This window comes from Canis lupus, chromosome 20 (assembly GCF_048164855.1).
Source record: "Canis lupus baileyi chromosome 20, mCanLup2.hap1, whole genome shotgun sequence".
NCBI classification, from domain to species: Eukaryota; Metazoa; Chordata; class Mammalia; order Carnivora; family Canidae; genus Canis; species Canis lupus.
In genome coordinates this window covers 14,670,792-14,694,297 of record NC_132857.1, presented here as the reverse complement: position 1 = coordinate 14,694,297, position 23,506 = coordinate 14,670,792, and the positions used below count along the sequence as shown (strand labels likewise).

Sequence of the window (23,506 nt, the reverse complement as noted above, 5' to 3'; positions counted from 1 at the left end):
TCTTGTTTCTTCTTTGTTCTTTTTCCTTCTGTTTTTTTTTGGATCAATTGAGTTTTTATAATAATTCTATTTTATCTGTACCATTGGCTTCTCAGTTATCTCTCTTATTTTTTCTGGTCTTCTGTTCATAATATACATTTTAATTTAGTCTACTTTCAAATATTGTTATACGACTATATGTATAGCATAAGAATCTTAATACTGTAAAGTTCCATTTCCTCCCATCCTTTGTACTATGCTTTGTTAATTATTTTTCTTTAGACAGTTAGCTTTTAAGGCAAGCGACGTGAGACATTTTTATTTATTTATTTTTAAAGATTTTATTTATTTGAGAGAGAGTGCATGAGGGGGCAAGGGATGAGGGTAAGGTAGACTGCTTACTAAGCAAGGAACCAGATGAACAGACAATCTCTGCAGCTCAGTCCCAGGACCCTGAGACCATGACCTGAGCTGAAAGTAGATGCCTAACCAACTGAGCCACCCAGATACCCCAACATGACCCATTTTTAAAACATTTGCTCTATTTTTACCATTTGTAGTGCTCTTCATTTCTTGTACACGTCTGTTAACAGTGGATTCTGTCAACTGTTGCTAATCAAGAAAAGTTTTTTTCTGTTTTGAAAGATACTCTTATTAGGTATTAAAGTCTTTGATGGATCTAGTATGGGTATGGATGTATGCGTAAATATGTGTGGATACACAAGGGATTTATCCTGCTTGTGGTTCTCTGAGGCTATTGGATTTAAATTGTTTGTTATCTTTTATTTGGTTAGGAAGATTTTCATCTATTACCTCTTCAAGTATTTTTTGCCCTGTGTTCTTATTGTTCATTCCCTCTTCTTCTGGGGATCTAATTATGTATACATTAGATATTTGCTAATATCTCACAGCTCTTAGATGATCTCCTCTCTTTTTTTCTACTCTTTTTCTCTTTGTAATTCACGTTGGATAATTTTTATTGACCCATTTCCAGTTTCTTGACAACCTCCTTACAGGATTCTCCAGTTCTGATACTGTACTTCTTATATTTTATATTACCATTTGACTTTTTAAATATTTTATTTATTTATTCATGAGAGACAGAAAGAGGCAGAGACACAGGCAGAGGTAGAAGCAGGCTCCATACAGGGAGCCCAATGTGGGAATCAATCTCAGGACTCCAGGATCACACCCTGGGCTGAAGGCAGGTGCTAAACCGCTGAGACACCCAGGGATCCCCACCATTTGACTTTTTAATAAGATTTTTCTTTTTCCTATTGAAGTTCTATGTCAATACATGTTCTCTTTTTCCATGAGATCCTTCAACATATTAATCTAATCACAGTTATTTTGAAGTCCACCATGTGATCATGGCAATAGGTGGATCACCTTTGTATGTCTTGTTCTTTGTTTGTTTGTTTTTTTTTTTTGCATTATCTTTTGATTAAAAATTTTAGTTTTCTTGTCTTTCTGTGTCTGTCTTATAAATTTCATGTTTTTTAAAATTTTTATTTATTTATTTATTCATAAGAGACACAGAGAGAGAGAGGCATAGAGACATGGGCAGAGGGAGAAGCAGGCTCCATGCAGGGAGCCTGACAATGGGACTCGATCCCGGGACCCCTGGGCTGAAGGCGGCGCTACACCACTGAGCCACCCGGGCTGCCCTGTCTCATAAATTTTGATAGAATTTTAGATTCTTGCTCTTAGACTTATTTTATGGTTCTAATGTCCCCAAATCTCAAACTGAGAACTCCAAATCTCTTTCCATTATATTTGGTCCTAGTGTGCAGAATGTTGCTAAAATAAATCCTAGACTGATTGATATTAACACAGATTCATATACTCTAGATTCTCAGTAAAGCACTATAAATACTATTTTCTCTTGTGATTTTTAATAACATTTTCTTTCTCTAGCTTATTTTATTATAAGAGTATAGTATATAATACATTTAACATACATAGTATGTGTTAATTGACTGTGTATATTGACCTCTGGTCAACAGTAGGTATTAGTAGTTAAGATTTTAGAGAGTAAAAAATTGCATGTGGAGTTTTGACTGTGTAGGGTGTCAGCACCCCTAACTCCTGCATTGTTCAAGGGTTAATTATATGAAGATACATGTAACTAATAATAGCCCCTCAAGATACATGAAGCAAAAATTGGGGCACCTGGGTGTCTTAGTCAGTTAAGCATCCAGATCTTTTTTTTTTTTTTTTTATGATTTTATTTATTCATGAGACAGAGAGAGAGAGAGAGAGAGGTAGAGACAGAGGCAGAGGGAGAAGCAGGCTCCATGCAGGGAACCTGAAGCATCCAGCTGTTAATTTTAGCTCAGGTCATGATCTCAGGGTCATGGAATCTAGTCCTGTGTCAGGCTCCATGCTTAGCAGGGAGTCTGCTTGAGATTCTCTCCCTCCGTCTCTCTGCCCGTCCCCACCTCTCTCTCTCTCAAATAAATAATTTTTTTTAAAAAAAGATATATGAAGCAAAAATTGAAAAAATTGGAGGGAGAAATAAACAGCTCTATAAGAGTAGTTGGAGATTTCAATATACTACTTTCAATAATGCATAGATCAACTTGATATGAGTAACAAAATAGAGGACTTGAACAATATAATAAACCAGTTAGACCTAACCTATATATATAATATTCTACCCAATAGTAACACAGAATACACATTCTTAAATACACACAGAACATTCTCCACAATAGAGCATGTGTTCGGTCAAAAGAAATACTTCAATAAATTTTAAATCAGATACCATACAAGGTATCTTCTCTGACTGCAATGGGATGAAGTTAGAAGTCTATAATAGAAGTAAAACTGGAAAATTCACAAATATGTGGCAGTTAAGCACACTTTTAACCCATGAGTCAAAAAAAGAAATCATAAAGGAAATTAGAAAATACTTAGAGATGTATGAAAGTGAAAACATAGCATACCAAATCTTAATGCAATGCAAGGAGAGCAGTGCTCAGTGGGAAATTTACAGCTATAAATGCCTGTATTTAAAAAGAAAAGAGATCACAAATCAGTAACCTAACATTATATTTTAAGAAACTTGAGAGTGAACTAAACCCAAAGCTATCAGAAGGAAGGAAAAGTTGAAAATGAGAGCAAAAATAAACAATAAAGGAAAAAGAGTAGAGAAATCAGTAAAAACAGAAGTTGAGGGATGCCTGGGTGGCTCAGGGTTGAGTGTCTGCCTTTGGCCCAGGGTGTGATCCTGGAGTCCCAGGATCGAGTCCCGCGTCGGCTCCCTGCATGGAGCCTGCTTCTCCCTCTGCCTGTGTCTCTGCCTCTCTCTCTGTCTCTCATGAATAAATGAATAGAATCTAAAAAAACAAAAACAAAAGTTCATTCTTTTGCGATCAACAAAACAAAGTTTCTTTAGTTAGGTTGTCAAAGATAAAGAAGATGTGATTTATGTATACAATGGAATATTACTCAGCCATTAGAAACGACAAATACCCACCATTTGCTTCAACGTGGGTGGAACTGGAGGGTATTATGCTGAGTGAAGTAAGTCGATCGGAGAAGGACAAACAGTGTATGTTCTCATTCATTTGGGGAATATAAGTAATAGTGAAAGGGAATATAAGGGAAGGGAGAAGAAATGTGTGGGAAATATCAGAAAGGGAGACAGAACATAAAGACTCCTAACTCTGGGAAACGAACTAGGGGTGGTGGAAGGGGAGGAGGGCAGGGGGTGGGGGTGAATGGGTGACGGGCACTGAGGAGGGCACTTGACGGAATGAGCACTGGGTGTTATTCTGTATGTTGGTAAATTGAACACCAATAAAAAATTAATTTATTAAAAAAAAAGAGAAGATGCAAATAACTAAAATCAGAAATGGAAATGGAAACAACTAACCAACTTCACAGAAATAAGAGGATTCAAAGAGAATAGTATGAACAATTATACATCAATAGATAGATAACTTGGAAGAAATGCACAAATTCCTTAAAACATACACATTAAACTTACTCAAGAATACAAATTCTCAACCCATATGTAAGAGTAAAGAGATCAAACCACTATTCAAAGGTCCCCCAACAAAGAAAATTCCAGACCAAGTGGCTTTACTTGAAGTGAATTCTACTTAATTAGTGTTAATTTAAAGAATTAACACTAATCCCTTTCAAACTCTTCCAAAAAATTGAAGAGAAAGGAATACTTATTCTATGAGGCCTGCATTACCCTAGTACCAAAACCAGATAAAGACATCACAAGAAAATAAAAATTTTATACTAGTGTACCTTATGGATATAGATGTAGAGGTTCTCAACAAAATATTAGCAAATGAAATCCAGCAGCTGTCAGGGGCACCTGGCTGGCTCAGTTAGTAGAGCATGCAACTCTTTTTTTTTTTTTTTTTTTTAATTTTTATTTATTTATGATAGTCACAGAGAGAGAGAGAGAGAGAGAGGGGCAGAGACACAGGTAGAGGGAGAAGCAGGCTCCATGCACCGGGAGCCCGATGTGGGATTCGATCCCGGTTCTCCAGGATCGCGCCCTGGGCCAAAGGCAGGCGCCAAACCGCTGCGCCACCCAGGGATCCCAGCATGCAACTCTTAATCTCAAGGTTGTGAGTTCCAGTCCCATGTTGAGCGTGGAGCCTACTTTAAATAAATAAATTAATTAATTAATTAATTAATTTAAAAATTCCAGCAGTATATTGAAAGGATTATTCACCATGACCAAGTGGAATTTATCCCAGGAATGCAAGGGTGGTTCAACATAAGAAAATACATCATGTTAATAGAACTAAGGAAATGCTAGGGTTGCCTGGCTGGCTCAGTTGGTTAAGTAGCTGGCTCTTGATCTTGGCTCAGGTCATGATCTCTGGGTCCTGGGTTCAAGCACCATATCAAACTCCAAGCTCAATGGGGAGTCAATTTGAGGATTCTCCTCCCGTTTGTATACGTACTCTAAAATAAATACATAAAATTAAAAAAGAATTTAAGGAAATGACCACATGATACAGAAAAGACATTTGACAAAATCTAACATCTTTTTTTTTTTTAAGATTTTGTTTATTTATTAATGAGAGACGCAGAGAGGGAGAGAAAGGAAGAGGGAGAAACAGGCTCCATGCAGGGAGCCCGATGTGGGACTCGATCCCAGGTCTCCAGGATCACGCCCTGGTCTGAAGGCGACGCTAAACCGCTGAGCCACCCGGGCTGCCCTCCAACATCTTCTTTATGATTACAAAGTATTTGGAAACTAAGAATAGAAGAAAAATCCCTCAACATGATAAAAAGTATTTATGAGAGACCCACAGGTGACATCATACTCAGTGGTGAGAGATTGAAATCTGTCCTCCTAAGATCAGAAACAAGACAAGAATACCTGCTTTCACTGTTGGTATTCAATGTTGTACTGAAAGTCCTAGCCAGAGCTAATAGAGAAGGAAAGGAAAGATATCAAATTAAAAAGGAAAGGGTAAGACTATCTCCAGTCACAGATATATATAGACTGATTCTATATATAGACTCCCAGAGAATCAACAAGAAAGATACTAAAGCTAATTTAAAAATTTGGCAAAGTTGCAGGGTACAAAACACAAATCAGTTGTGTTTCTGTATGCCAGCATTAAACATTTGAAAAGGAAATTAAGAAAGCAATTCTATTTACATTAGCACTTAAAAGAATTAAATACTTAGGGGGAAAAAAATCTAAACAAAGAGGTAAAAGTCTTGTATACTAAAAACTACAAAACATTGCTGAAAAAATTACAGCGGACCTAACTAAATGGAAAGACATTCATGTTCATGGATAGGAGGACTTAATATTGTTAGATATCAGTGCTAACTAAAGTGATCTATAGATTCAATAAAATCCTTATCAAAATTCCAACAGCCTTTTTATCTTTTTCCAAATTTTTATTTAAATTCCAGTTAGCTAACATACAGTATAATTTTACTTTCAACTGTAAGATTTGGTGATTCATCACTTAGATACAACACACAGTGATCATCATGGAGTGAGCCTTCCTTAATACTCCTCACCCATTTAACCCATCCTCCCACCCTCCAGTAACCCTCAGTTTGTTTTCTATAGTTAAGAGTCTGGTTTTTTTTTTAATATTTATTTATTTATGATAGACATAGAGAGAGAGAGAGAGAGAGGCAGAAACAGGCAGAGGGAGAAGCAGGCTCCATGCAGGGAGCCGGACGCGGAACTCGATCCTGGGACCCCAGGATCACGCCCCGGGCCAAAGGCAGGCGCCAAACCTCTGAGCCACCCAGGGATCCCCAAGAGTCTGTTTAATGGTTTGCCACTCTTTCTTTTTTTCTTTTTTTTTTTTTTACCCTTTGTATTTCATCTGTTTGGTTTCTTAAATTCCACACCTGAGTGAAGGCATATGGTATTTGTCTTTCCCTGACTTCTTTTGCTTAACATAATACTCTAGCTCCATCCGCATTGTTGCAAATGGCAAGATTTTGTTCTTTTTTATGGTTGAGTAATATTCCATCTTTATACATTCATCAGTCAATGGACATTTGGGCTTTTTCATAATTTGACTATTATTGATAATGCTCCTGTTAACATTGGGGTGCATATACCTCTCTGAATTAGTATTTTTGTATTCTTTGGGTAAATTCCTAGTAGTGCAATTGTTGGGTCAGAGGATAGTTCTCTATTTTTAACTTTTTGAGGAATCTCTCTACTGTTTTCCAGCTGGATGCACCAGTTTGCATCCTACCAACAGTGTAAGAGGATTCCCCTTTCTCTGTATCCTCAGCAACATCTGTTGTTTCCTATGTTGTTATTTTAGCGATTCTGACAGGTGTGAGGTGGTATCTCATCATGGTTTGGATTGTATTTCCCTGATGATGAGTGATGTGTCTGTTAGCCATCTGGATGTTTTCTTTGGAAGAATGTCTATTCGTGTCTTCTGCCCATTTCTTAACTGGATTATTTGTTTTTGAGTGTTGAGTTTGATAGATTTTAGATACTAACCCTTTATCAGATATGTCATTTGCACATATCTTCACTCATTCTGTAGGTTGTCTTTAGTTTTGTTGATTGCTTCCTTCACTGTTCAGAAGCTGTTTATCTTGATGAAGTCCCAATAGTTCATTTTTCATTTGTTTTGATCAATTTTGAGTTATTATTTTTTTTGTATGGGGAATAAGTTCTGGATCCATCCTTATCCATCCTTTTGCTGGATATTGGATGTTGGATATTCAGTTTTTCCAGTGCCACTTGTTAAAAAGATGATTCTTTTCTCTACTGAAGAGTTCTAGCACCCTTGTTGAAAATAAACTGACCAGACACATGAGAGTTTATTTGTAGGCTCTCTATTCTATTCCATTGGTCCACTTATCCATCTTTATGCCAGGACCATAATATTTTAATTTAATTTAATACTGTAGCTTTGTAGTAATTTTCAAAGTTACTAAATGTTGATTCTCCAATTTTATTCTTCCTCTGTAAGATTGTTTTGGCTTCTTAGAACTCCTTCAATTTCGTATGATTTGAAAATAAAGTTTTCCATTTTTGTAAAAAAGGTTGTCAGACACATAGATCAGTGAAACAGAATAGAAAACCCAGAAATGAACATACAACTATATGGTCAACCAATCTTGGACAAACCAGGGAAAGAAGACAGTCTCTTCAACAAGTGGTGTTCAGAAAACTGGACAGCAACATGCAAAAGAATGAAACTGTGGTACTTTCTTATATCATATACAAAAATAAATTCAAAATAAATGAGAGACCTAAATATGAGATAAGAAACCATCAAAACTTAGAGAAGAACACGGGCAGTAACTTCTTTGACATCGGCTGAACAACTTCTTATTGGACAGGTGCCTAGAGGAAAGGGAAACAAAGGCAAAAATGAACTATTGGGACTTTATCAAGATAAAAAGCTCCTGCAGACCAAAGGAAACAATAAAACCAAAGACAACTGAGAGAATGGGAGAAGATATTTGTAAATGACATATCAGAGAAAGAACTAGTATCCAAAATCTATAAAGAACTTATCAAACTCAACACCCAGAGAACAAATAATCCAATCACAAAATGGGAAGAAGACACGAAAAGACATTTCTCCCTAGAAAACATCCAAATGGCCAACAGACACTTGAAAAAATGCTCAACATCACTAAGTATCAGGAAAGCACAAATCAAAACCACAATGAGATAGCACTTCACGGGCAGCCCCAGTGGCCCAGCGGTTTAGCACTGCCTTCAGCCTGGGGTGTGATCCTGGAGACCCGGAATGGAGTCCCACGTCGGGCTCCCAGCATGGAACCTGCTTCTCCCTCTGCCTGTGTGTCTCTCTCTTTCTCTCTGTCTGTCATGAATAAATAAATAAAATTTTTAAAAAAGAGAGAGAGAGCACTTCACACATCAGAATGGCTAAAATTAAGTCCAGAAATAACAGATGTTAGCAAGGATACAGAGAAAAGGAAACCCTCTTACATTGTTGGTGGGAATGCAAGGTGGCACAAGCCACTCTGGAAAACAGTATGGAGGTTCCTCAAAAAGTTGAAAATAGAGCTACCCTATGACCTAGCAATTGCACTACTAGGGATTTACCCCAAAGATACAAATGTGTAGTGATCTGAAGGGCCACCTGCACCCCAGTGTTTATAGCAGCAATGTCCACAATAGCCAAACTATGGAAAGAACCCAGATGTCCATCGACAGATGAATGGGTAAAGAAGTGGTACATATATACAATGAAATACTACTCAGCCATCTTTATTTTTTTTAAAGCTTTATTTATTCATGAGTGACAGAGAGAGAGAGAGAGGGAGAGAGGCAGAGACACAGGCAGAGGGAGAAGCAGGCTCCACATAGGGAGCCTGATGTGGGACTCGATCCTGGGTCTCCAGGATCACACCCTAGGCTGCAGACGGTGCTAAACCGCTGTGCCACTGGGGCTGCCCTACTCAGCCATCTTTAAAACTGAAATCTTGCCTTTTGCAAAGGCGTGGATGGAGCTAACATGTATTATGCTAAGTGAAATAAGTCAATCAGAAAAAGTAAATTATCATATGATCTCACTCATATGTGGAATTTAAGAAACAGAGGATAATAGGGGAAGAGAGGAAAAAAGTCAAGTAAGATGAAATCACAGTGACAAACCATAAGAGACTCGTAGTCATAGGAACCAGACTGAGGGTCGCTGGAGAGTTGAGGGGTTGGGTGGATGAGGTAACTGGGTGATGGACATTAAGGAGGGCATATGATATAATGAGCACTGGGAATTATATATGACTGATGAATCACTGACCTCTACCTTTTAAACCAATAATATATGTTAATTAATTTAAATTAAAAATATGTTAAGAAAAACCGATAAAATTATTAGAAGAAAGCATAAAGGAAAAATCTACATCATTTTAGATTTGCATTGGTTTCTTGAATATCACACCGAAAGCACAGGTGACAGAAAAAAATATATACTTATCATAATTAAAAATTTTTATGTATCAAAAGATAGTATCAGAGTCATAAGACAACCTACTCAATAGGAGAAAATATTTGCAAATCACTTATTAGGTAAGGGATTAATACTTAGAATATATAAAGAACTCCAAAAACTTGACAACTAAAAAAAAAATCCAATGCAAAAATATTTGTATATGTGCTGCCGAAGTGAACACTGGCAAAAATATTTGAATAGACATTTATTTCTTCAGAGAAGATATACAAATGGCCAATAAGCCAATGAAAAGATGTTCAATATCATTAGTCATTAGAGAAACACAAAAACCACAAAGAGATGCCTATTCACACCTACTAGGATGGTATTATAGTTTCTCCTTAAAATTATATGTTGAAGTCTTAACCGTCAGTGTGACTATAGTTGGAGATAGCTTTTAAGGAGATGCATTAAAGTTAAGTCATAAAAATGGGGCCTAATTTAATAGGACTCATGTCCCTACAAGAAGAGGAAGAGACACAAGGAATCTCTATATATATGTAGAGAAAAAGCCATGTGAAGACACATTGAGAAGGTAGCTCTCTCTAATCTAGGAAGAGAAGCCTCACCAGAAACCAGTGCTGCTGGCATTTTGACCTAGTACTCCTACAAAAGGAGTACTGACAATACCTACTCTTATCTTTTGCCTTCCATCTTGTTCTTCTCTGCACAATGACCTCCCACAGGGCTACATGTTCCAGGCCCATTGGAGGTTAATGTATACTCTAGATGGAATGAGGGAAGGCTTACTCTGATTATCCTTCTGGTGTATAGATTGCATCACCACTTTTTTTTTTTTTTTTAAGATTTTTATTCATTCATTCATGAGAGACACATAGAAGCAGGCTCCCTATGCGGAGCCTAATGTAGGACTTGATCTCAGGACCTAGGGATCACGACCTGAGCTGAAGGCAGACACTCAACCACTGAGCCATCCAGGTACCCCTAGACTGCACCACTTCAGATAACGTAGTAGAGATCCCTCTGGCATACAGATGATGCTAATTTAGATAACTACCTTTTGACCTCACCACAATGATATCCCGCCCAAACTCCCCACCACTGCTCTATAAATTCTGTAGATTAAGGTCTGGACTTTGTGGAAAATAGCTGCATAGTGCCAAGATCATCCGTCCACCCAATCCCCTTTTCAGTAAATTGCCCTGAATAAAAAACTGTAAACAGTATGGAGTGGCTTTGATTTTTGGTCTCAAAGTGCCTTCTCAGTCTAGAGCATATTTTACTGCCCCTCCTCCACCTTCTAATAGACTTCTGGCCTCCAGAACTGTGAGAACATAAATTTCTGTTAAGCTACCCAGTCTGTGGTCTTTTGTTAAGGCATCCTGAGCTGTCTGATATATATAATTAAAAAAAAAAACCAAAACTGACAATATGGGGCACCTAAGATGCTCCATTGCTTAAACACCTGACTCGATTTCAGCTCAGGTTTTGATCTCAGGGTCATGAGTTTAAGCCCCATGTTGGGCTCCACGCCCAGCATGGAGTGCATACTTAAATACAAACATCCATACATACATACATACATATCTCAAAATAAATGTTTGTGAGGATGTGGAGAAATTGGAACCCTTGAGCATTGTTTGTGGAAATATAAAATGCCACAGCCACTATGGAAAACACTTGTCATTTTCTCAAAAGATTAAAACATACAATTACCATATGAGCCAGCTATTCTACCTCTAGATATGTAGAGGTGGAACTGAAAAGAACTGAAAACGGGGAGTTGAACAAACAGTTTTATGTCCATGTTTATAGAAGTATTATTCATAACAGCCAAAAGATGAAAACAACCCATGTCCATTAACAGATTATAGCATAAACACAGTATGGTATATACATGTAATGGAATATTATTCAACCATATAAAAGAATGAAAGTTTAATTTATGCAGCAACAACACAGATGGACCTTGAAAACATGCTTAATAAAATAAATGGGACTGAGTAGGGTAAATATAATATGATCCTACTTGTATATGAGATACCCTGAACAGTCAAATTTAAAGAGAGAAAGTAGAATAGAGGTTATTGGGGGCTGAGGGAAGGAAGAAAAGCCTAATTATTGTTTAATGGAGTTTTAAAGTCCACAAACTGGGGATGATAAAGAAGTTTTAGGTATAGATAGTGGTGATAGTTACATATTATTGTGAATATTTAATGCAGTTGAAGAGTAAGCATGCTTACAAATGGTTAAAATTCTAAATATCGTATATATTTTACCATACATGCAGACATGCACACACAAACTCCTTAAAAAAAAAAAAAGCACCACTGATTTTATTAGAAAAGTCTTTAAGTATTAGTGTAAACTATCAGGCTCATGGTTACAAATACAAGGTTTCCAAAATTGGAATGTTTGTATGAAAGCTGTTTTCTTTGACATTATGGATTCATTTTGTTCATTTACAAGGAAATGTCTAACACAAAATGAAGTCTGAATAACCATAGTTTATTTGTTGCTTTCTAATTAAAAATTATGTTCCATGAAAAAATCAACTAGGTCCACTCACAACTTTATCACACAAGAGCTTTGACTTTAGATAATTGTCTCAGTTCAAGCTGCTATAGCACACATGCCATAATTTAAACAACAAATTTATTTCTCACAGTTCCAGGATAAAGGTCCCAAAAGATCAGTATCTGGTTGAGGGCCTGCTTTGCAGAGGACTCTCTTCTTGTATCCCCACATGGCAAATAGCAGAAAGAAAGCAGCAAGCTATTCTATGTTTCTTTTTATAAGGGCACTTACCATACTCATCAGAATTCTACCCTCATGACTTAATTACCTCCTAATACCATTATATTAGGGGCTAGGAATTCAACAAACAGTCCATAAAAATACCCATTGTACTTTGATAATGCTGCAAAAGTGCTTTATGCTTCCATAGCATTTTTAAAAAGATTTTATTTATTTGAGGGAGGGAGAGGGTGGAAGGAGGTGGGGAGAAGCAGAGGGAGAAGGACAAGCAGACTCTGAGCTGAGCATGGAGCCTTACTCGGGAGCTAAATCCCAGGAACCCAAGACGATGACTCAAGCTGAAACCAAGAGTTGGATGCTTAACTAAGTGAGCCACCCAGGCATGCCCACCATTTATTTTTTTTTTAAGATTTTATTTATTTATTCATGAGAGACAGAGAGAGAGAGAGAGGCAGAGACATAGGCAGAGGGAGAAGCAGGCTCCATGCAGGAAGCCTGATGTGGGACTCGATCCCAGGACTAAAGGATCACATCCTGGGCAGAAGGCAGGCAGTAAACCGCTGAGCCACCCTGGGGTCCCCCTGCCATTTTTAAAAAATTGTGATTAAAAAGCACACACAAAAAATACCATTTTAACCATTTTAAGTGTACAGTTCTGTAGTATTAAGTATATTCACATTGTTGTGAAACATTTCCAGAACTTTCTCATTTTGCAAAACTAAAGCTTTTGTCCCATTTTGTCACACACAATAAGACAAGTACTTAAGGACTGAGATTTCACAAAATTAATTTTTTTGCTCCATCAAGGACATCTTACGTTGAAACAACTGGCATTTTTAAAAATTTGCGCATGTGTAGCAGTGAATAATATAATCACTAATATCTAAAGTTTGGTACCACTGCCTCCATTTGCATTAGGGGTTTTATACCCAATTGCTTTAGTACTATCAGTACAAATATGAACACAGTGAAAAGGGCAAATAATACCTTAGTGTTATTGTGAAAATGGTCTTGAGTTGCAAACTTTTTGAAGAGTTCTTGGGAAGCATCCATAGACCACATGTTGAAAACCACTGATTCAGATCTGTGTCTTGGGAAGATCACTTTGAAAAAACAAAAACAAAAAACAAAAAACAGAACAAAACACAGGAAGATCACTTTGGTGATAAGATAGAAGGAGGGAGATTTGAGAAACGAGACCGGTTAGTTTGAGTGAAAGAGGAAGAAAGCCTATATTTGAATAATGAAGTGCAGATAAAAAAGAAGAGATCGATTTAGGAGCTATTTCAGAAGTGGAATTGATGTACAGAATTGCAAGTTTGTCTTTGGACTCATGAAATTACTGCCTTTGTACCAGATTTTATTTCTCATTTCCATTTGTCCAGTTTACATCATTTACTTAATTACTCATGAAAATTGAAATTTCTCCAATACCATAGGAAACTAAACTAAACTAATAACAGATCTGGCAGAGGAATAAGCTAGCTATTCAGTTATCTGCTTCTACTTACTACTTTAGTATGGGAATTTATAACCTTGTTCTTTATCAACTTCTGAATATACCTGTGTGTTGAATATAAAAAGTAATTCATACGTAGATCTTTATGTCATTAGTTTAGTTTTAGTCTTTTCCACTGTTCAGACTCAATAACAAATAGCACAAATTGTTTAAACACTTGGTTTAAACACTTGGTTCTTGATATTTCAGTTTGAAGGCTTTTTTCCCCCCTCCTCAAACAGCAGTTCAAATGCTTCACCTTCAGAAGGTGCACCACTAGTAGGAGGTTATGGATGTACTCCTCATTCATTCCCAAAGTTCCAGCACCCTTCTCATGAACTTTTGAAGGAAAATGGCTTTACCCAACAAGTGTACCACAAGTATCGTCGAAGATGCCTAAGTGGTAAGATGCTTGTCCTTTGTGTAGCTATGTTTAAAACTAAAATATAATATTTAAAAATGTGATATTTAACATCAGGCTAAGATATTCTTTTATTTTGTTATAATTACCTTAATTACTTATGTATTTCATGTATTTTTGTAGCTTAGCTACATGAAGAAAGTTTAGCATATTCTTCTTACCATTGACAAATGCTTAAATTTGAGCAATGAGTCAGAAAATGGATTCATACTTATCCCTTACTTAGAAGAAACCCAGATACATTTTGGAGATTAATATGTTTTAGCTTTTCTTATTTTAAGCCATGTAAAATGTCTGCTGATTTGACTTTAATAAGTTTCTTTAACAAAAAAAAAAAAAAATGTTTTATTATTTTAACTTTTCCAGAGAGAAAACGCTTGGGAATTGGCCAGTCCCAAGAAATGAATACCCTCTTTCGTTTCTGGTCCTTTTTCCTCAGAGATCACTTCAATAAAAAAATGTATGAGGAATTTAGACAACTTGCTTGGGAAGATGCAAAAGAAAATTACAGGTCAAATATTTTCTCACATTTTTACAGTTAAAGGGAGTTTTCAAAAAAATAATTTAAAAACTAGTACTGAAATGGCCCAGTTTTGAACTATGAGGGTAGCATAACGTAACTGGAAAGAGGGCTATATTCATTTCCTATTGCTGCATAGGAATCCCCAAACTCAGAAGCATTTATTAGTTTATAGTTTCTAAGGGTCAGGACCTTAGGAATAGCTTAGCTGGGTGGTTCTGACTCACAGGTCTCATGTGCAGTCAAGATGTTAGATCAGGCTGCAGCCTCTGAAGACTTGACTTAGGCTGGAGGATCCTCTTCAAGCCTATTCACATGACTGTTGGCAGAAAGCTTTAGTTCTTCACCACATAGGCTTCCCGGTGGGCATTTAACAACATGACTTCATCCAGAGCAAATGATCTAAGAAAGTTGGAGAACTTCCAAGAGGAATCCTTGATGTCTTATATAACCTGTGCTTGCAAGTAACATACCATCACTTCTGCAATATTGTATTATTCACACAGACCAACCCTGGTACCGTACCTGATAGGAGGAGACTACCCAAGGTTGTGAATATCAGGAGGTAGGATTATTTGGAACCACCTTGGGGGCTGGCACAAAGGCCAAAAGAAATCTGAAAGAGCCACTAGAGACCTCCCTTGCAAATTCACAAATACTTAGAGCCAAACTAGTTGTTAAGATGCCTGAAACCAAGAACAAATAAGGCCTCTCATGATATGTCCAGACTCATCTATCAAATCTCATTTTTTTCCTGCTAGTGTGCTCTAGTCTTCTAGGCAACAGTGGTGCAGAACACGTTCTCTGAATGACCCAAGCTCTATCCTCTAGATTTTTCTATATATTCTCATCTCTGCTTATTCTTCTCTTCTTCCTCCTTCTGCTTTGCTAACTCATTCTTTTCATCCAGGTTAAACCTTACTTCTTTGAAAAATGTTCAGGAGAAGTTTTGAGAGTGTCTATATGGTAGAGTTGAGACCAGACTAAAAGGATGAGAAGGAACATGAAGTGGGCTCATGCAAACTATTTATTCCTGGAAAATGAGAGAAAGGAAGAAGAAATGGAAAGAAGAAAAAAAAGATAATTTTACACTCCTTGTTTACTCAAATTTACCATTCTTTAAGTTGTAAAAAATGGATTCTACTTATAAATCTTAAATAAGAATATACTGTTAATCAGATATTGTAATCTTTGAGAGGAATACAAGATGCTAGAAATAAATTTTTCTAGAAAAAAATTACATTTTCCCTAATTTGTATAAAAATAAAGACTAATTCTCATCCAGAATGTTTATCTTGATTGGGAATGACAGATACATAGTATGTTTACCTCTATTTCTCTCTCTTCTGTTATTACATCTCTAATCAATCCCAGCACTGTTACATGTTCTTGAATTCAGATTTATAGTCTTACCAAAGTTTTAATAGCTGCTTCCAGTTTACCAGAGTTGGCACAAAAGGCAAAATTTGCTATTTCTGATTTTGATATTCTCATACAAAGTATGATGTGCTAATGGGATGTGCAACCCATTAGTGGGTTGTGAAGTCAATATAGTAGTTTGGAAAATATCATACTGACAACATACAGTAAGGCTAAATTTTTCATACTTAATACATAAATGCATTTAAGAATTGTTTGCAAAACATGTATATGCTTGTATATACACACATACTGTGTTGACTTAGTAACCAGATAAAATATTTTTCTTACTATTGGACTTGGAAAAAATTGAAAGTCATTGTTCTAATTAATTTTAGCATATTTTGTCTTTTTAAAAACAATTTCAATTTGTTCTTTGACTTTGTAATAACTTTTCTGATATGCCCATGGCTGTCCAAGGCTAGGTTGGGAGTTTTTCTGTGTTCCTATAGTCATCTGTGTATGTTTCTAGTAGCTTTTGAACACATAATTTTGGGTATGTTTCTGCAGTGTTCATGACTAGCCTGGATTAGCTGTTCCTTAGCACAGTAGTTAAGCATCTGAAGGCTTTGAAATCAGACCTAAATTTGAATCCCAGCCTGTTAACTTACTGTGATCTTGGCAAGATATTATTCCCAATATGCTTAAGGTCATTTATCTATAAAGTGGAGGAAATTATGGTAACTATCCTCATAGGGTTATTGTGAAGATTAAACAAAACAGAACCTGTAAAGGTCTTAACATACTACCTGATACACAGTAAGTGTTCAATAAATTGCTGTTGTTATTAGGAAGAAGATCAATACTAAATCTATCCATTGACTAAACTTAAGCAATAAGGTAGTTTCAAGAAAGAAGGAGAGAAATAACCTTTATCATGTATCTTCAATGTGTCAGCTGTGGTCTAAATGCTTTACAAATACTATGTCATCTATTCTTAAAAAGTAGGATATCATTATTCCCATTTTCAGGGATATAATTACAGTCCTAGAATTCAAATACAGTTCTGCTTCTCAGCCTTTATGTTTTCACTCATCTAAGCTGTCTCATAATGAGAGGTAAATGAATAAATAACAACTGAGAGGCTGGCTATTTGCCCCTGATCTTCACTCTAGCAGTTAGGCTGCATAGTTGGGTTGTTATTAATGTCATACTTTTGGTCTTTGGAATTGGTTTACTAAAAAGTAAGACTAAAAATCCAAATATTGTAGTAGTCTATTGGCCTTTACCAATATAAACTAATATATAACTAATATCAATATAATATCCCATAAAAGAAGTATCAAGGTGATTTGTCATTGCTGAGCTGGTGTTCTTTAGTCTTTAGTCCCCTCAGCCTTCAGTCATACAAGCTCAAAGAATAGCATCACTAATGGCTTCCAAAGCAAAGAGCTCAGGTCAGTGTGTGGGTGTATAGTTAGTAGTCCTACAGCTCTCTTGGTGGCTTGCCAAGAAACCTATTTATTCTTCTGGACAGACCATCACTTTCCATCTTGAAAATAAACTAGCTACAGAAGACACACACGCACCTTCGTGTGAATAAAAGCCAGATAAAATTATGTAACCAGTAATGTCAAGAAAGACTACCAGAAATTGTATTCTTTATTCCTGTAAGGCACCCAGAACAACTTAAGCATTCTGAAGAATCTTTTGATTTTGACATGTTTTAGTTTAGTAAGCTAGACATGGTCGTTTTACTGCTGTCTTGTTGACTTTGTTCATTCTCATGGGTTCTACTCATCACAATTAATTTAAAGGTTGAGCCCATATAGTTTGCTAATCCCCCGTCCAAAATCTGTCTTGGGTCCTCTAGGTAGTTACAGAAGAATAGAAGGGAAATTTGTTTTCTGATATATATAGTAATTAAAATTATTTTAGCAAAATATCTTTTATGAAATATACTTTATGGGACACTTGGGTGGCTCAGCAGTTGAGCATCTTCCTTTGGCCCAGGGTGTGATCCTGGAGTCCCTGGATTGAGTCCCGCATTGGGCTCCTAGCATGGAGCCTGCTTCTCTCTCTGCCTATGTCTCTACCTCTCTCTCTCTCTGTGTCTCTCATGAATAAATAAAATCTTTTAAAAAAGTATACTTTAATAACTAAAATAGGGAAGATCTGGGCAGCCCTGGTGGCGCAGTGGTTTAGCGCCGCCTGCAGCCCAGGGTGTGATCCTGGAGACCCTGAATCGAGTCCCACGTCGGGCTCTCTCTGTATGATGCCTGCTTCTCCTCTGCCTTTCTCTCTCTGTCTCTATGGATAAATAAATCTTTTAAAAAAATAAAATAAAATAGGGAAGATCTATGAGGAGCCATTGTTAGGTTTGTCATTTGTAGTTGAATGGATCAACCACACATAGGGTCTGGGGCACAAGAGTATAGTCTTTATATTTCTTGACTGAAGATTGTGTTCAAAAGTATTTAAAACCATGCACAAACACACCATTATAAACCTTGGTTTGGGAAAACTCAAATATTCCCAGTATCACTAAATCTTTTCAACATTTCTTCACAAATACCAAGGAGAGGGCTCTGTCTAAAGGAGCCATAGTGTAGTTGTCCATGGGCTGCCTCTCAATTTGCAGGTTCCCAGTATACTTCCATCAGATGCTGTGGTTGAGTGAACAAAAATAGCAAAGCCATCTATGGATTACTAAATAACCACTTAAACTAAAAAAAAAAACAAAAACCCTGCACACATTTAAGCCTTTGTGGGGGAGGGGCTTATTTATATCATGTTTGCTTCTATCTATGAAATGTTTGCATTGCCATAGCAAAATTTTTACTATAAATCTTCTATTTCCTCTCTACAGGTATGGATTAGAATGTCTGTTCAGGTTTTATAGTTATGGACTGGAAAAAAAATTCAGACAAGAAATTTTTAAAGATTTCCAAGAAGAAACCAAAAAAGACTACGAATCTGGTAAAACAAAACAAAACCAAAAAAACCAATGATCTTATTCTATTTGGAAATTGCAAACCTGAGTCACTAAATAAAAGGAGTTCATAACTGTTTTCTTCAGAGTAGGTCATTTAAGATCTTCAGGCCACTATTAGGGTTCTTGTTGAAGGATGGGGCACCATATAGTAAGATCATTCCTGTGAGGTGTTGGAAAATAACCACACCCAAGTGTTTCCTTTATGGCGTAGTATTTTGCCATTTTTCCCTTGACAAACGTGATAATACTCACTGATGTTCCACTGCATGAAAATTCTTTGAAACATCAGCAAATATGCTTGGAAAGATGGAATAGTACAGTGGGTAACAGTGCAAGCTTTAGGCGAAATCCATATGTAGGTCTGAATCCCATTTTCACCACTTGGTAGCTGTGTGACCTTGGTTAAGTCACTTTACTGTTAGCCTCAGTTTACTCATCAGTAATATACATAAGAGCACCTACATTACAGGTTTATATATGGTTCAAATTAGTTTAAAATATAAAAACCATTTAATACCTCATATAACAAATGCTTACTACTAAATGTTGCTGCCATTATTACAATGTCTTATTCTCAAAATCTAGATATAATATATGCTGGAAGATAAATGGTTAATTGCTGGTAGGCTCATGTTCAATATGAATTGTTTTTAAATTTTTGTATAATGTGTATATTTTTCTTTGTTACTAGGTCAGCTGTATGGATTAGAAAAGTTTTGGGCTTACCTAAAATATTCTCAATCTAAGACACAGTCTATTGACCCAAAACTTCAGGAATACCTCTGTAGCTTTAAGAGGTTAGAAGACTTCCGCATTGATGTAAGTTTTAAGTCCTTTCTTCTATAGTCTTTTTATTACCTTCATATTTTGAGTTATCACGACTTTCTTTACTTTCACAATTTTTATTTTTTTAACTTTTTATTTTGAAATTGTAATTTTCTAGTTTTGAAATTAAACTTTAAAACAGGTGCAGGGCAGCCCAGGTGGCTCAGCAGTTTAGCACTGCCTTCAGCCCAGGGCGTGATCCTGGAGACCCGGGATCGAGTCCCACACAGGCTCCCTGCATGGAGCCTGCTCCTCCCTCTGCCTGTGTCTCTGCCTCTCTCTCTGTGTGTCTCTCATGAATAAATAAATAAAATATTTTTAAAATAATAAAACATGTGCAAAAATTCCCATTTACTCTGTTTACCCAGATTTCCCAAATGTTAACATCTTATGTAACCACAGTACAATTGTCAGTTCACTTTAATTTTGATATACCCCTATAATTAAACATTTTGTAGATTTAGTGACTTTGATGTGGATATATTAGTAATTTCTCACTAACAATTCAAAAATTTTTCACTTTCTATGTACTTTTATCCTTTACTTTCATAATATGTGCTGATATAACATGGATTTAGGTTTCTCTCCACATAATAAAATTAAGATAAGAATGTCATGTCATGTTATGTTAAATATAGAGACAGAAGAGTAAGCCTTAAACAATTTGATTTCAAGAGTAAGAGGAAAGAATTAAAGAATGAGATGAAAATAAGAAAAAGGAAAAGAAAGAAAAATAAGAGTCAAAAGAACAGAAAAGAGAGAGGTGAAAGGAATGCTAGGTCCATCTCTGGTTAGTATTGTAATTTGTTTGTGTTATATTTTGTGTAAATAGTCTTGATAGCCCAGGAACAGAATTAATAGAAGTGCCTGTCTCTGGAATCAAGATGTTTCTAGAGTGGCCTCGCCATTTCTGTCACAAAGACATCCTTACTCTATAAATAGTGACTTTTACCCTTTTACCCTATCTGAACAGAAGTTAAGAATTCAGGCCTCTGCTTTTAAATACAGTGGAAGATTGGAAAAAGGAGGCTACGGTCTTAACTTGTTTTCAGATGAAAATAGTCTGGTGGTTATAGTTGTGGGCTCCCAAGTCTGGAAAGACCTTGCAACTGGAAAGTCCTTACAAGCTGACTGTTTCTGAGTGCAGAATACATTTTCACTGCCTACCCTGTCCTTGCTTGCAATCTGAGAGGATTTGGGAGCTTAATGGATATTTATTTGAAAATGTTTAAAATTAGTACCATCAATAATGCTTTTCATTCTCCTTATCCTAGAAATCCTAGATAAACCTTCAGACTCACTAAAGATATTTGACTTGGTATCTCTTTTCTCTCTCTGCTGCTTTCATTTATTTGTTAAACTATCATTCAAACAAGTCTAGGATAAGAGTTTAGGGTTGGAAGGGACTAGAGTTATAAGTGCTTTGCAGTTGAGAAGTTGAAAAAAGAAGGAAAATAGCCTCTTTGAAACATTTTCTTGGAGGCAGGGAACCCAGCCTTATATTTATGCCCTGAATGCAGCTCAAGCCCTAAAACATACAAGAATCTTAGTAAACATGTTAACTGGGGACGTGATCCTGGGGACCCAGAACTGAGTCCCACATCAGGCTCCCTGCATGGAGCCTGCTTCTCCCTCTGCCTGTGTCTTGGCCTTTCTCTCTCTCTCTCTTTCATCAATCAATAAATAAAATCTTCTAAAAAAAAAAAAAAAATGTTGGGCAGCCTGGTGGCTCAGTGGTTTGGCACCTGCCTTTGGCCCAGGGCGTGATCCTGGAGACCCAGGATCGAGTCCTACGTCGGGCTCCCTGCATGGAGCCTGCTTCTCCCTCTGCCTGTGTCTCTGCCTCTCTCTCTCTCTCTCTCTCTCTCTCTCTCTCATTCGCTGTGTGTCTCTCATGAATAAATAAATAAAATCTTTTTTTAAAAAAATGTTAATTGAAAGAATGAACAAATATAGGTAAGGTGATTTAGTTGAGAAAATTTAATACCTTGAATTGCTGTGAAGTTTTTGTTATAGTAATAGAATCTACTGAAATGCCAACATAGTTTCCATCTTTTTGAAAAAGTCTGACCTTAGATTTTGAGGGCAGGGAAAACAGTAAAATTGTCACTATATTGTCTTTCACATTTTGCAGCCCCCGATTAGTGAGGAATTTGGAAGAAAAAGACATTCATCTACTTCTGGTGAGGACAGTAGTCGTCATAGACTTCCATCTAATTCCTCTGCAAAGCCACCAAATGCTGCTAAGCCTACATCTGCTAATCAGCTTCAGGTCCCAATAAACTGTCCCAGAAGGAATACTTCCCAGGAGTCCAGTGACAATTCACACCAGAACAGTGCTGCCTCAGTCTCAACAGATGGTGAAATGCCTGAGAAATAGACTCTTACAAAAGTTGTTTGCCCTTGAAATCAACATTTACATCAGTATTTATTTGGGGAAAATCTTCTGATGTTTGATTGTGATAATCACAAAAAAGAAAAAGGAAGAAAAGCGGTAGCATTTTTTTCTAACAAGATAAATTCTGAAAACTCATTTTCCCTGATGTCATGAGCAAGGATAGTTTTGGTGACCTTTTAGAGAGATCCTCTAGTAATGTATTTTGGTCTCAGTATTTCTTTTTCAAAGCAATTGTTTATAAGAACAGCATTCCTTAAATATATAGAAAAACAATGCAAGGAATGCCTAAACATTTCAGCTCATACTTCTTAAAGAAGATATCGTATGTTGTATTCATCTCTTCTATAGAGCTTTCCTAAAGAATCCAATTACCCTGTTATCAATTCATATTTGAACTTATCAAAAACAAAGGAAGATTACGTATATATTTTTTAAATTCAAAAAAAAAATACATTTGCTCTTCTTTTAGACCAATAGCTTAAGGAAATTTTTTTTTTAACCAAACTAGAACTATATTGCAGTTAAATTGAAGTATGAAATATGTGCACTTTGGATGCTGGGTTTGGCTTTTTTCCTTCTCTAGTCATACCTCATGATTTCCGTAGTTATTGTTGTGCTAGTGTGGAATGTTCTGAATTGACATCAGCTGGTTACATATTAGAAGAGATTTACTTTTTGTGGCTCTATAATAAACATGCACAAGTAATTGAAAACTGGGTTGGGATTGGTTAGGAATTTTGTTCTAAATCAATTAAATCTTGCCCTGTTTCTAATGCATCTTCTGTTTGTACATTTGCAGGTGGGTATGACAGGTAGTCAGATTATCTTCAGTTTAAAAGTAGTATTTGGTTTTTCCTTTTTGTTTCTTTTAGTTTTGTTTTATGCTCATGTTTTCAAGAGTTATAGCAAATTGATTTCTGATTTTTATTGCTCTTGCAACTGATGTAAATGATAGTTTCAGTTTTTGTGGTAATTAAAAAATAAAGCACTTATTCTAAATTATTGGAATTGATTTTTAATTATTTTGTTTAGAATATAGTTGAAAGCTGTAATATTCAAATTCTGCTAGTAGAAGACTATTATATTTTGTGAAGGAAGTTCCAGTTATAAATTTATCCATTTATATTTACCACATGTATTTTCTTGGCAGAGCAGCTAGTTTAATACACTAAATTATTATTTTCTCTTTGATGTCTTGTTCTTATGGGATGACAACATCGAAATACATACAATCTTTGGATAAATGGACTATTAATCAGGAAAAAAGATTTTCATTAGTTGTTACCCATGCATAAGTGATAATCTATAGTTTAATATTTGGGGGTCATTTTGATGTGGTAA

At 36.2% G+C, this 23,506-nt stretch overlaps 1 protein-coding gene across 22 annotated transcripts in view; it reads left to right on the top strand.

Moving 5' to 3' along the window:
- The window catches only part of LARP1B (La ribonucleoprotein 1B), a 130,159-nt gene extending 106,992 nt beyond the window's left edge, over positions 1-23,167 (top strand). For 12 of the 22 annotated variants that reach the window (XM_072788434.1, XM_072788432.1, XM_072788426.1 and 9 more), the window contains 5 exons: positions 13,890-14,050; positions 14,435-14,579; positions 18,817-18,926; positions 19,634-19,761; positions 21,902-23,167. In XM_072788434.1, the coding sequence (XP_072644535.1) occupies positions 13,890-14,050; positions 14,435-14,579; positions 18,817-18,926; positions 19,634-19,761; positions 21,902-22,147 (790 nt within the window). In that variant the 3' untranslated portion in view covers positions 22,148-23,167. Of the gene's footprint in view, positions 1-13,857; positions 14,051-14,434; positions 14,580-15,094; positions 15,154-18,816; positions 18,927-19,633; positions 19,762-21,901 lie in introns of those variants that run through there. The other 10 variants (XM_072788430.1, XM_072788429.1, XM_072788428.1 and 7 more) reach the window with 8 other exon arrangements.
- The last annotated feature ends 339 nt before the right edge of the window (positions 23,168-23,506 follow it).